The following is a 13617-nucleotide window of genomic DNA, read 5'->3' as shown; positions in this document are numbered from 1 at the left end:
CGAGAGAGCAGGAGTTAGGGTGGAGGTGTGGTCTATTGTTTTTGGCGGAAGGAGGGTAGGGTTGCTTTAGAACCTTTAGTGCTTGTCGTCATCTCTTCTGTCACCTCTGTAAAAGAAGAGGACAACGAAGGGGGGGGGGTTCAGAGTGTGCAGGAGGGTGGGTCGATTCCCGAGAAGGAATGTTACGGCCTTGTGAAGCATGGAATGAGGTCAAGTGAAAGCAGTCTAGGTGATGGATCATAAACTGTGCAGGGAAACCTTTGATCCGACTCAAAAGAGCTCTCCTGTTAATCTGTGCCTTCAGATTACGACACACCTGCTGTTGTAATGCGGCTGGAATTTCCCTCACCAGATGATCTCATTTACACCACCAAAAAGTTCAGATGACAGGGTTGGTGCTCAGGGCTTTGTCATGAGTATCAGCCGCAGCGTCTGGAATGGGATGTCTGGATAGAAATCACAGGAGAGGAGGGAATGTTTTAGAGTAAAAAAAAAAGTGAGGGAATATCCTGTTGTCCACTTCAGACTCATCTGGTTTTAAAAAAGAGTTTTCTTGGTTCCACATTCCTTCCAGGCAGTTTTCTAGATTTTTAACAATCTTTACATGTCTTCACTCATGCAGTATTTGACAAAAGCAGCCTGGAGGGACAAGAGGTGAGCGATTGGCTAAAGATAAAAGGTTGAAGAGGAGAGACCGCTGCATGTTTTCATACCAGATCTCTGCAGAAAAGTGGTCCGGCAGCTTCATCTTCACGAGAAGATAGTGGGACTGGCCTTTGTAACACAGCAGGACAGACAAAGGATCATTTAGAAAGTAAAGATACTGTTCGAGTGGGGCGGATCAGTCAGGCGTGAGGTTTGTGACAGTTTCAGCCCAAAAGCAAATTAGAATGGAAAGGGATTTTTGTTTTTCATCTTCACTGTTTTCTCATTTAAGAGACTTGGAATAGCTCAATCCTCCATTTCCACTTGCACTCATTTGGGGAAGAGGCCACTCAGTTGGATGGAAGTGGAGCAGTGGACGAGCCCTTAGGAGCTCTCCTTCCAATCTGTGCATCTTCTGGCAGGGCAACAGCATTAGTAGTGTGCTGCGGCAGTCTACGTCCTCCTTCAATCACTCCTGGGTGTTTGAATGGGCAGGAAGGGGATCACGATTTTTGTCTTTTATACTTTTCATGGCTTGTCTGACAATCAAATGATCAGTTCAGGAAGTAACCACTAAGTAGCTTGTGATACAAGTACAACATACCTATGACCCCACCACAACCACCACCACCCAATTTTACGACAAACGTGCATCAATTTTGGTCCAAAAACTTTGCTTTGTCAAAAATCCAGAAAACTGTGCTAATGATTTTCCCTTTTTTGATCTATTATAGGTGCTGCACAGGAGAGCAGTGGTTAGCGCTCTTGCCTCACAGCAAGAAGGCCCTGGTTTGAATCCCAGCTGGGACCTTTCCATGGGGAGTTTGCATGTTCTCCTAGTGTGTGTGTGGGTTTTCTCCAGTTTCCTCCAACAGTCCAAAAACACGCTTTATGGGATAATTGGTGTGGCTAATTTGTTCCTAGGTGTGTGTGGCCTTGCTCACACACTTTGTGTGGCTTTGCTCAACAGTAGCTAGGATAGGCTCCAACAACCCTGTGACCCCAAAAGTGATACAGGGGATTCAGAAGATGGATGGATGGGTGGATGAATGTACTGTAGGTCCAACGTTGTTAGAACAGCAAGAACACAAATGCAGAGACAAAGACAGTGAACGAAGACAAACAAACAAACCAAAGAATGGACCCACACCCACACACACACACACATGCACACATCTTAGAATGCCTGGGCCTGGATTGTGGGAGATGCCTCCTGGATTGTCCCCCTCCTGTTGTCCTTCATAACTGTATCATGATTCTATAATTCAGAAGCAGAATGTTATGAGAGATTTTAACACTTTTGATCTAAAGACACCATAAGATTGTATTTTCTTTTAAATGTAGTATATGAAAAGTCCCAGTCTTAGTAATTTATCAAATTTGAAATAAAGAAGTCACAAGTAACTCTGCAAATCAGAGGAGCTTTTCCAAAAGTAAAGGAACATTTAATCCCCACTTTGACCGCAGATGATTCACTGCCACACTGAAAGAGAGATGATGGAGCACCTGCACAAACACGAGCTTTCATGGAGGAGCCAGCAGATAATTGCTCCTGTGTCTTTAGACGTTAGTGATGACTCTTGTAAACAAAGACAAGGAACCACCAGTCAATGCTGAGGAGTTATGAAACTTGTTTTGGAGCGCTCAGAATGATCAACCGTGTGCTTGCTTAGTTAGTTGTATCAATCTGAAATATCCAGCAGCTGAAATTTAGAGTTTGAAATTAAAAGAACTGGAGTGCATGGTAAATTTTGTTTGAAATTCCCTGGGTTCCTACTATTGTGGAAATAAAGACATAGAGTCAGACTTGTCATGGATTGGAGCAAAACAGCATTTGACAGTCCCAGTTTCCTTAAGTTGTTCCACTTAAAAAGATCAGAGGTCTAAAATGTTCATCATAGCAACAATTCCAACTGTGACATACAGAATGTAAAAGAAAATCCAGGAAATCACACTGTTTGAGTTTTATATACTTATAATTTATATACTCTGTGCAGGAAAAGTGTTAATTTCCTACAAAGGAGCACGAGTTCTGTTCCTAACAGACTGTTGCTTCTTCTTTGAAAAGCTCTTCTAACCTCTGCTGTATCATTGTCACTTGTTTGAACTGAATATCTGTATAAAGACACCTGTCCACACCCTGAAACAGTCAGACTGCAACCTCTCCATCATGGCAGAGACCAAAGAGCTGTCAAAGGACACCAGGGACAAGATTGTAGACCCGAACAAGAATGGGATGAACCAATATCCAATAAACAAGCAGGTTAATGAGAAGAGATCAACTGTTGGAGTGATTACTAGAGAATGGAGGAAATACAAAATCACTGACAATAGACATTGAGGACAAAATGACAATAATCCCAAACACGTCGCCCCAGATCTCATCTGGTGAACTAAAAATGAGAACGAAGAGGAAACAGCCAACAACTACACAGAGGAACTGGCCAACGGCCTGAAGAGAGCTGGGTAACAATGGTTACTATAGTAACACACAACATCGTAATGGTCCTCCAAAGGTCAAAGGTCAGTCCAAAGTTTTTCAGTGAATATGAGACCAAACTCCATCCATCCATCCATCTTCCACTCATCCGAGACCGGGTGGAGGCATCAGTCTAAACAAAGATGTCCAGACTTCCTTCTCCCCGCCCACATCCTCCAGCTCCTCTTGGGAGACCCCCGAGATGTTTCCAGGCCAGCCAAGAGACGTAGTCTCTCCAGCGTGTCCTGGGTCTTCCCCCCACGCTGACATGCCGGGAACACCTCCCCGAGGAGGCGTCCAGACCAGATGCCCAAGACCAAACTCTTTTAGGTTTGAATGTCACTTGACTTCTTTGAAGGGGGAAGAATGCTGAGTAGCATCCTAAGAGCACCACAGTGAAGCATGGTGGTGGAAGCACGGTGGTGGAAGCATCATGCTTTGGTGTTGCTTTTCTGTAAAGGGAACATGACGACTGATCTGTATGAAGGAAAGGATGAACGTGGGGCATGAATGGTGAGATTTGGGGCAAAAATCTCTCTTGCCATCAGTGAAAGCATTGAGGATGAAATGTGGCTGGATCTTCCAGCATGACAATGATCCCAAACACATCGCCTGATAACAAAAGACTGGCTACAGAAAAAGCATTCTAAGGTTCTGGAGTGCTCGAGTCAGTTTCTGGATCTTAACCCAATAGAGAAAGTCAGTGTTTCCAAGCAACAGCCTCGAAACATCACAGCTATTGAGGAGATCTGCATGGAGGGATGGACCAAAATAACAGCTACAGTGTCTGAAGACCTACAAGAAACCTTTCGCCTTTGTTTCACAACCAGGGTTACATTACGAAGTATTGAGGTAAACTTTTGCTATTGATCAAATACTTTTTTTGCACCATTATATAAATAAATTTTTTGAAAGATCAAACTATATGATCTGCTGCATTCTTTCCTTACATTCTGTCTCTCACAAAAATGTAAAACTCAGCTTTTTAAGTGGAATAAGGTTCGACCGAGGGGTTTAACCTCCACCTGATTTCCCCTCAGAGGCCGACGCTCCCGCTCAGGGGACAGTGGTCAGTTTTGTGACAAACATTGGTCATTTTCTCCATAAGCTTTCAAAAAGAGATTTTCAAGCACCTCTAAAATTAATCATTTGCACAACATGAATGTTCCCATATTTGGCCTGCAGAACCCATGTGCTGGGAAGTTCATGCAGGTATATATGCTAATCCCTAATAAAAATATAGCACAAATTCCTATTCATAATTGATAGTTTGGATAAGGTTATTACAGGTTCACACCAGTATGCCATAAGTTTAACATCAGGAAACATTGAAAAAAGTAAAACAAAATTTAAATAAAGAAAATTTCCAAAAAAAAATAAGAAAAGAAAAAACAAATTTTCCAATATGCCATTAAGTTAAGATTAAGATAAAACTGAGTAAGGTTTTCTGTTCAACTCTAGTAAAATGTAATTACTTCTAAATAATAAACAATCTTCACAATCACCACTTCTCAAACTAAAAAGGATCCTGTTGCTTTGTTACATTGTATTTAATTAAAAATGGGTTTTACACCAGTTGAGTTTACAAACCACACAAATAATTTGAATAAATATTTAGAAAAGACTGAACCTCCTGTTTTCTAAATATCTATATTCCTAAAATGTCTGTGGCATCCACTAAAAAACAGGTAACTGCTCCCAAACCTTCAAAACTCTAATTTTTAGTATTTTTAGGGATAAAGATATTTGAATTGTTACCAAGTTATGTGAAACTGAGAGAAAATACAGCAGTTAAGGGCTGTTCAGAGTTTAGAAAAAGATGATTTGTGAAGCACAAAAACTCAAAGGGTGAACATTTTGACGTCTTTATTACTTCATCTGGTCATGATTCCGGTACACAGATCTCTTAAGTAATAAACTGAAATCAAACTCACATAATTCCCAACAGACCTCAGTTTCCCAGAAAAACACGCTCACACACACACACATCCTCCTCACATTGTTAGGCATAAATGGTGTAAAAGTGACCCCGTGTGGCCCGGCCGTGTTTGACAGACGCCACGCCATCGTGTGGACAAAAGCGTCATTCAGTAACGTTTCCCACAAGCTCCTCTGCTGAAACTATAAAGGGGGTTTTTCCTCCCGGTACACACAGCAGCTTTTGTTTTCCTGTCTGCAGGCTTTAGCACACATTTCTCACGTTCACATTTGTTACTGATTCACAGAGCTGTCAACGTTGTTTGAGAAAACAAACGGCTGCTGAATGCAGCAAAAGCCTAAAGTAAAACGCAGCCGGAGGCTCACACCCATCACCGGACAAAGGAGAGGAGAGACACAACCTGGACTGAAGCAGCTGGTCCAGGGATGGGTGTGAACCCGCTGGGGCTGAAGCAACACTTCCTTCACTGGCAGTGGCTAAACAGACTTAAATGTAGATGGGGAGGGGGGGGACCAGAAGAACAAATAATGAAGCCAGCTGCACAGTTTATTGTCCAATGACTTTGCTGACAAAAGAGTCCAGTTCATCGTCATCTTTGATCCCAACAAAATGATCGACGACGTCGCCTCCTCGCATGGCGATGACGGTTGGAACAGCGGAAACCTGCAGACACATCATCACATCACAGCTTTCCCTCCTGCAATTCCTTATTTAGACAAGACAGACAAGAAAGTTCAATCTCACTCCATATTCGATGGCCAAGTCTGTGTGCTCGTCGATGTCGACTTTCGCCATGGCAACGCGGCCTTTCTGTTTGGCAACGGCCTTTTCCAACCTGGGTCCAAGGATTTTACAGGGGCCACACCACCTGAAACCACACCAGCAGTCAGTGCACTCGGCCCCGCAGACACGGCGCCCGCACACGCTTGACGGAGTTCCCCCTGGGGCATTTTACACATTCACAGGCCCGCTGTAGTTCAGGCTGGACTTCACAAATAAAATAAAACGAAATCCATCTTTAATTTAGAAAATACTACATAGATTCATCAAACCCACACCATGTTGGTAAAGCTAAAATCTTCAAATGCATCATTTCTTTAAAGACTCACTCCAAAGAAAATGTTCTTGTGGCATTTTTCTGATGATGGAGGACATGCATAAAGAAAATACAGCTTAAATTTGCATTTCTGAGTTGTTGCTTTTTTTATTCAAATCGTAGTCAAAACATGTTTGAAAAAGTTTGTATCCGTGTTATGGAGAGAATGCTGGCTGGGCCACAGTCTCACTGCTCCATTCCGATGCATGTGATCCATGTTTGTCTTTGTTTTCCTCGTCTGAGCTGGAATCTGGATCCAAACTGTACGGCTGGATCGCTCCAACATTGCTCACCTCTATGTTGAGTCAGTAATGTTACGTTGGGGGTTTACGGGGCTGTAAGCCAGCGGGAGAGAGTGTAAACAAAGAGCTCTCAGAGAAAGAGGGGACAGGCTTACTCTGCGCCAACATTTCTGATGAACTCCTGCCGCTCTGTGAAAATGATATCCTAGGAAACGACACAGGTTTATTCATTTTGGCCAAAATAAAATGGCATAATCATAATTAAAAGATCACTGGGAGGCTTTGAAAATACATCAAAAGATGATCGGAGTGGGACTTTGATGAAAGTTCCACTTTTGGGAATCAAAATCCAATCACTTTGGACGTTTTGGTAGATGTTTGCTTAATCAACAGGAAAAAAAATAAATAAGCTCAAACTGTGGTTTTTACAGCAACAGACACGTTAGTTGGTTACAACTCTGTTAAAGGGCCTATATTATGCATTATAATGGTCATTCCTCACAAAAACAACAACCCCAAAGCGATATTTTGCTTCAGTCACACATTTCTGAGTATTCGTCTAAAAACCTGAACTCTGAGCACAAGCCCCTCCCACAAAAACGAGCGGGTTCTCACATTCATACGTATGAAAGTGATAATAGTCTAAAATCATTTTTTGGATTCAAAGCTCCTTAATTTAAATGTGATTTGATCCTGAAACAGATAATCTACAAGTCTGCCAATATTCCATCTTTGATCACAGCTTGTTTTAGTATTTTAGCCGTATTTCAAAGAAAAATCAGCTCAAGTTCCTCTGACCGCATTCAAGTGGACTGAACCGTCACATGACGTATGAGAGGAAAACGCAAAAGTAGGGCGGCAAAAATACCCCGCTTTAGCCCTGGGGAGGGAGGCTTTTAAAGCTGAAATGTGTGTGTTGTATAATTGCTGTGGGAGCTTTGCCCGATAGTAAATTTAGAGCGGCCCATTGTGACACATCAACATGTCAGCTTAGTGAAGAGCCTGTGGGTTGGATCCTGATGAAGCCAACATCTTAAACAAAGCAACAGATATGAAGACAAGTCTCCATTTATTTTCTTTTTTTGTGATGCCCGACCGGGGGGCGAGTAATTTAGGAGGTCAGCAGCAGCTATCCTTAAGTACTCACTGAGCGTGGAAGTCCACCAACACGGGCAATTGGCTGTTGACGACCCTTTCTGTGAAATCCTCGGTGTCCTGGACATTGAAGGAGACGTCCCTGCGAGAGATCTGATGGAGGGTGCGGGGAAGAGTGCGTGACGGGGAGAGGAGGGACACCCGGCTTGGCGGGGATTGCAGAGAGGTTGAGAAGGAGGATGTGGAAATGGCGGCGGCGGACGACGGGAGGCGGCGGATATCTTGGACAGACAACGTCCAGACCCTACGTACCAGGAGCCTGTGAGCCATCTGTGCGACACACAAAAAACACGGACAATAATAAAGACAATTCACTGTCAAGTTCAGGTTATTTCAGGCAAACGGAGGAACAGACCGGGGCTCCCATGCAGAGCAGGCATGTTTTGGAACTGTGCAAGCACAAGTATGACTTTGAACTGTTTATTCCCTGTAGCAGATGTTCGACTGGAGGACTAAAAGCTGATGCAAACAGTGGTAAATGTGCTGTGTGTATGGATGTTCACAAAAAAATAAATAAATAAAAGGAGCAGAAAGGAAAAGAACTTTTAGACGATTAAAAACATTTGAATACATATATAAACCTATATAAAAGAATATATAATGACACTTTATGCTTTCCTTTTGTTTCATCATCATAACAGAGAGATACGCTTTTAATGTGAAGTTCTTTTCTAATCAAATGAAAACTGCATTAATAGAACTTTGAATTGTCCAGGTCGTAAATCAGATTTCTTTGTGGTTTTAACATCTTAGCTTCAAAATTAGGCCGACATGGTAAAGCTAATCCTTGAAGAGCTGTGGATTTTTTTTAAATTATTGGCCCAACTAAGGTGTTACTCACGTTCCATTCTCCCAGTACAAACAAAAAAGCAATTAAAACACGTCGTTTTGTTCAGCTTTATAATTTAATATCATTTTATTTTTGTGTATGTACTTTGAACAATTGATGTACAGCTAATGTTTTTTATTATTTACTGTATGACATCTATGTTTTTAATTTAAAAAAAGTAATACAAAACAGAGATAAAAAAAAACAAAAAGTTGAACTGTTTTAATAAAGTTACATGAAATTCATTTGTACTTACGGGGAAAAAAAAAGAATTGAAATTTGAATTTCTGAACATGTGTACAACTACAAGGGCTGCCATCAGTCTTATTAGGAACTATTTCAATCATAAAAAATGCTTGATTTATTGGTAGAAAATAATTAGCTCTTTTCATTTACGTTTTTCTTTACAGATTATTTTCAAAAATGCTTCCGAGATCCTGCCTTTAACTAGGAGTATTGTATGAAGACCCAAAATATTTTGTGACTTCAATCAATGGAATGTTTAGGAAGTACATGTGTAATTACCCACAAGTCAGTTCGATTTTCAGGATTTTTCCTGTCTCGTGCGATTTTAGCGCGCTCAAACATTTAAAATCAGGACAAATCCAGTACAACGTCGCTAATCTCTTTTCACAACTTTTATCGTGAAGGTTTTCTCACGCTCCCCCTTCCTCCTGCTCTCTGCCTCCATAATCTTCGTTACGTATGACTTTGCCCTCTACGTCCTCCTCCCCTGAGCTCGCGCGCTGCTGTGTCTCCTATCTGTCGCGAGCCGGTCTCTAAACGTGGAGCTTGGCTTCGTCTTGGAAGTGTCGCACGCAGTTTTAAAGCATCTCCGCACATTTTCTTGTTCTTACCTTTTCGTGCTGTAGTTCGCGTGAACTTGGCCTCCCCGACCAATGAAGTGCTTCCGTTTTTTTTCTCTCAGATAAACATTTCAGCTTTTCAAGTGGCGCCCCCGCCTGGTCATTGTGAAAACTTCAAACATTTTTTATTTTATTTTAGGGCTGTGGTGCAACAACGTTAGCTCAGTCCATTAATTGATCTTTACAGCGTCCAAACATTCACTCAAAATCTCTAAACAACACCGTTTAAAATTAGGGAAGTATAAAGTCTTTTACAGAATTCCAAACAGGAACATTTTTGTTTACCCAATATTCATAAAACAACATGAATCATGCACAAATTCAAAGCTAGAAGCAAAACGTGGTGTGTGGCTTTAAAAAATACCCATAAGATATTACTCCTTGGATATTTAATTTTGCCCCATTTGTTATTAAAAAATCATAATACAGCAAAACATTCTCTCAAACTGATGACAGTAAAGTTATGCTTCTCATTCTCTGTAACAGAGGCCCCAAAAAATCTCTACAAGTGTAAGTAGAGGTAAATATTTAAGTTAGTTTAACCAGAAACGACCCTTCTGTTTGGATATATCATAAGATGGGGTTTGTAAACTGCCAGGAAATTATAGTGAAAGGTCTGTTTCCTTCTTCAGCAAGAATAAGTCCATCCATCCATCCATCCATCCATCCATCCATCCATCCATCCATCCATCCATCCATCCATCCATCCATCCATCCATCCATCCATCCATCCTCCTCCGTTTACCTGGGTCAGTCTAAGCAAACCTTCTTTTCTACTTTTGGATTTCTGCCGAAGGAACCTGGAGGTGCTCTCAGGCCAGCTGAGACACATAGTCCCAACATAATTTATGTGACCCAAACTTAAAATACCCCAAGATACTTGAACTCCTCCCATTGGGGCAGGAGCTCTCCACCCACCCAGAGAGCCCCCCCCCCCCCCTTTTTCTAGAGAGAATATTGACTGTATGGAGCAGGGGTGGGCAAACTTTTCGACTCGTGGCCCACAAAGGGTGCTAAAATTTGCGACAAGGTCCGAACCACGCATTTTGGAGTTTTCATTTCAAAACCTCGGCTTTTGTTCCATTTTATTGCCAATTGCACCAATAGGTCTATGTCCATCTGGAAATAATGCAAACTTAGAAATGCAGCGGTCGTGTGGCTAAAAAAATTATTGTCCAACTCGGAATATGCACATGAACATCGAAAACAACAAATCTTCCAACACCACATGAATGGTGAATATCTTTCTGCACCCACACAAAGGTCAATTAGTTTTTCCTGTACACCATTGGTAGACACCAATTACCAATTCCCTGTAATTACCAATACATGGGAAATAAAACATTGATAACTATCAATATAATTTATTCCAGCGCCATATTAAATAGCTTGACAGGCCGTACATGGCTGTACTTTGCCCACCCCGGGTATAATTTCAATATACAGTCAATGAGTGAGAACCATGGTCTCGATTTTGAAGGGTCTAATTCAGCAAAACGCTGAGATGAAATCTCGGGGTCTGTAAACTGGACCCCTGACAAAGGCAGGGCATCCTTGCTGGACTCCAACATGCACCGGAAACAAGATTGACTCAATGCCAGCTGGGAACCAAACTCCTGCTCTGGTTGTACAGAGACGGCCATTAGTAGAAGGTCCAGGACCGTATATTCCTGCAGTGTCTCCCATAGAACACCATGAGGAACAACTCATGAACCCTGAACCATTAATCAAAGCTGATTTGCTGTTCCACAACCGGGCTGAATACTCCCCTGTTCCTCCTGAATCAGAGGTTTAACTCGACCAATTTCTCCTCTCCTTTTCCTGGAGAAAACTTTCCCAGGGACTCTGGAAAGAGGGATCCTTCTGTAGTTCAAACACAATCTTCAGTACCCGTTTTTGCAAAGAGTGACCCTCCACCCCAGTCTGTCATGCCAAAGGCACCATCGTCGACCACCACGTAATGTCTGAAAGGTGTGTCCCCTCAGACAGCCACACAGCTTCCAGAGACTACAGGTACTCAGAGCGGACCTTACCCACCCCCGTAAGGATTTTGATTTTTTGATTTTGTTCAATCCCCTAATTCTGTGCTCAAAGGTCATGGTAGGGCTGTTCATGTGGTAAGTGTGCGTTCCGTGGATGCACCCTGACTGATAGATTTCAGGAAATTAGACAATCAGAGTGTAGTCATCAGGTGGACATCCTGTCAGGTGGACACTCTATCGCAAGGCACACAATATTTTACACACACCCACAGAGGCACACTTTAGAGGAACTAGTTAACCTTTGCTGCATGCTTTTGGTCTCCAAGAGGAATTTAGAGAACAAAACAAAGTTGGATTTCAGAGACCCTCTTCCACTCTCGGACCTTCACCCTTGTCTCGTAAAATTGGACTGCCTGGGGATTTGGCCAGTTTGTCTCCTTACCGACGACTCTCCTTTCAGATTTACAAATCCAGAGCTGTTCTTCCTGCAAACGCACACCCAACAAAAACAGCAGATGCATTCGCTGTTGAAGCTCACGCTCATACAGAGACGCCAGGAGTGGACAGCGATGAGTGGATTTTAGTGAACCCTGAAAGAGACTTTGATCCACATCAGAAGGCTGGTGCACATGCATGCTCTTTGCCCTTGTAATCCCCCCAGACTCTCATGAAACAGGAGGACTCAGAGGTGCTTTCTCCTCTCAGTGCATCTGCAGGGAAACACAAAGGAAGGCGGAGAAGACTGCAAACTCTACTATTGACGTCAGAGGATGCTGTCATCCAAGACAAGCAACAGACTCAGAAAGGGAAGAGGAGCCACAGGGTGGGCTGTGCAGTCAAGCAGCAGTACGCAGCAATGCTAAGTCTGGGCGTTGATGACAACCAGAAACAGCCACTTCACTGAAATCCAGGCAGATTGGCAGGTCACCAGAGAAACAGGAGGCCTCATTTCCTACCTCCCATCAATCAAGGGGACTCCCTCTGGCACGCGCTCCTTCTGAGTCCTGAGACCTCCCCCCTCCTTCGTCCCGTTCATTTTCAGATGGTTCTGTGAGGGCGGTACCTGTGACAACCATACCTGTGCAGCGAAGAGTTATGGATAGAAAATTGATAGAAGATTAATCTTAACTACTCCATTTGGCTATTTTTCTAACCCTCATAGCCCTTTCTCCAGCAGAGGGCGCTGCACAGCATAGGTAAGGACTGAGGGTGTTTTTCAGGTTGTGGCAGTTGAGGTCGAACAGTGGCCTGCTCTGTCCCTGGACCAGAACACACGGGTCTCAGTCCTTCTCATGGCTCCAGGCACATATTTACTCTTGAGCGCAAACGTCCAAACTGTTTCTGAAAGAGCGCTCCTCCCCTTCAGCTTTTTTTCTTTTTTTCATTTGCGTCCTCTCTTTCCCCCAGCAAGTCTTCTCTCTGCCAAATAAACATTGCACCGGAAATTGCAGGGATTTCTGGGATTTTTGAGGGCTCCTGCTGGAAAGGAAGAGAGGGCGAGAACAAGGAGTCTCTCTGTCACACCTTGGAGGTGAGGGGAGGCATACGAGCAAGAAGGGTGGTGGTGATGGTTGGGGGGGGGGGGGGGGGGGCACCGTCGCCAGGATGCATCTCCACGATGTACTAGTATGGCTGACCCAGTTTCCGCTGACCCCCATCAGTCCTGGATCGCACAGGATGGTGGATGTCCTTCGAAGAAAGAGGAACTAAGTCTTTGGTTTCATCGCTAATCTGCTTTGCATTTGCTAAGGTGTTTTGGAGCACTCCCACGTTTTTATGTTTGTTTTATCCCTGCTCACGAAGCCACCGTCTTTCCATGATAACAACAGTCTGGTGGCAAAGCACGGGGCCTGTTCTGTCTGTGCGACCCCATCCCCACTAATGATCTGTTACACATTAAAGACCCACACCAATCATCTTTTGATCTGTTCAAAAGCGTTCCCAATGGTCTTTTAACTATGGTGATGACATTTTTAGCCAAAATCAAGAAACCTGTGTTGTTTTGGGTGGGACCGGGATCGCACCCTCATTTCCCATGATCCCTTTGTTAATACTCTCCAGCTAACTTACAGCACCTCACAACCCCAACCAAACACTACTGGTGCAGCAAAGTCTGAGCTATTCAAGTTTGAGCCAGATGCCAGATCAGATGAGGAAAACAAAGGCGTACATGGGTCTGGTCGTTTACAAGCGCATGCATCAGAGAGGAGCGATTACAGCCTCTTACAGCAGCATTTTTTCATCTGCTACTTATTCACAAAATTTAAATAAAGAAATACTCAGAAATGCAATGCTACAATGGGGCAAAATGCTACAAGAACATGTTAAAGACACCAAAAACACAATTTTCATTGGAGTGGGTCTTTAAATCTGCTCACCGTTAG

At 43.1% G+C, this 13617-nt stretch overlaps 1 protein-coding gene across 2 annotated transcripts; it reads right to left on the bottom strand.

Moving 5' to 3' along the window:
- Positions 1-4973: 4973 nt before the first annotated feature.
- txn2 (thioredoxin 2) lies at positions 4974-9350 on the bottom strand. 2 transcript variants are annotated; one of them, XM_004071834.3, is made up of 4 exons: positions 9243-9350; positions 7549-7826; positions 5808-5931; positions 4974-5726 (listed from the first exon to the last, which is right to left on the bottom strand). In XM_004071834.3, the coding sequence occupies exons 2-4, from the start codon at positions 7824-7826 to the stop codon at positions 5610-5612; spliced, it is 519 nt and encodes a 172-aa protein (XP_004071882.1). In that variant the 5' UTR covers positions 9243-9350; the 3' UTR covers positions 4974-5609. The 2 variants fall into 2 exon arrangements, with proteins under 2 accessions (XP_004071882.1, XP_011476881.1); XM_011478579.3 differs by lacking the exon at positions 9243-9350 and adding an exon at positions 8911-9027.
- Positions 9351-13617: the final 4267 nt, after the last annotated feature.

The sequence above is a fragment of the Oryzias latipes genome, chromosome 8 (genome assembly GCF_002234675.1).
Source record: "Oryzias latipes chromosome 8, ASM223467v1".
Taxonomy (NCBI): Eukaryota; Metazoa; Chordata; class Actinopteri; order Beloniformes; family Adrianichthyidae; genus Oryzias; species Oryzias latipes.
This window is presented reverse-complemented; position numbering and strand designations above follow the sequence as displayed.

Bases quoted from the DNA above. Each gene is read 5' to 3' on its own strand.
- txn2 (XM_011478579.3), bottom strand. From the start codon at position 8,973: ATGTTTGAGCGCGCTAAAATCGCACGAGACAGGAAAAATCCTGAAAAT. The intron at 7,827-8,910 runs GTAATTACACAT...TGTGTCGCACAG, and splicing joins AAAATCGAACTGACTTGTGG to ATGGCTCACAGGCTCCTGGT. The intron at 5,727-5,807 runs GTGAGATTGAAC...ATGTGTCTGCAG, and splicing joins ACTTGGCCATCGAATATGGA to GTTTCCGCTGTTCCAACCGT.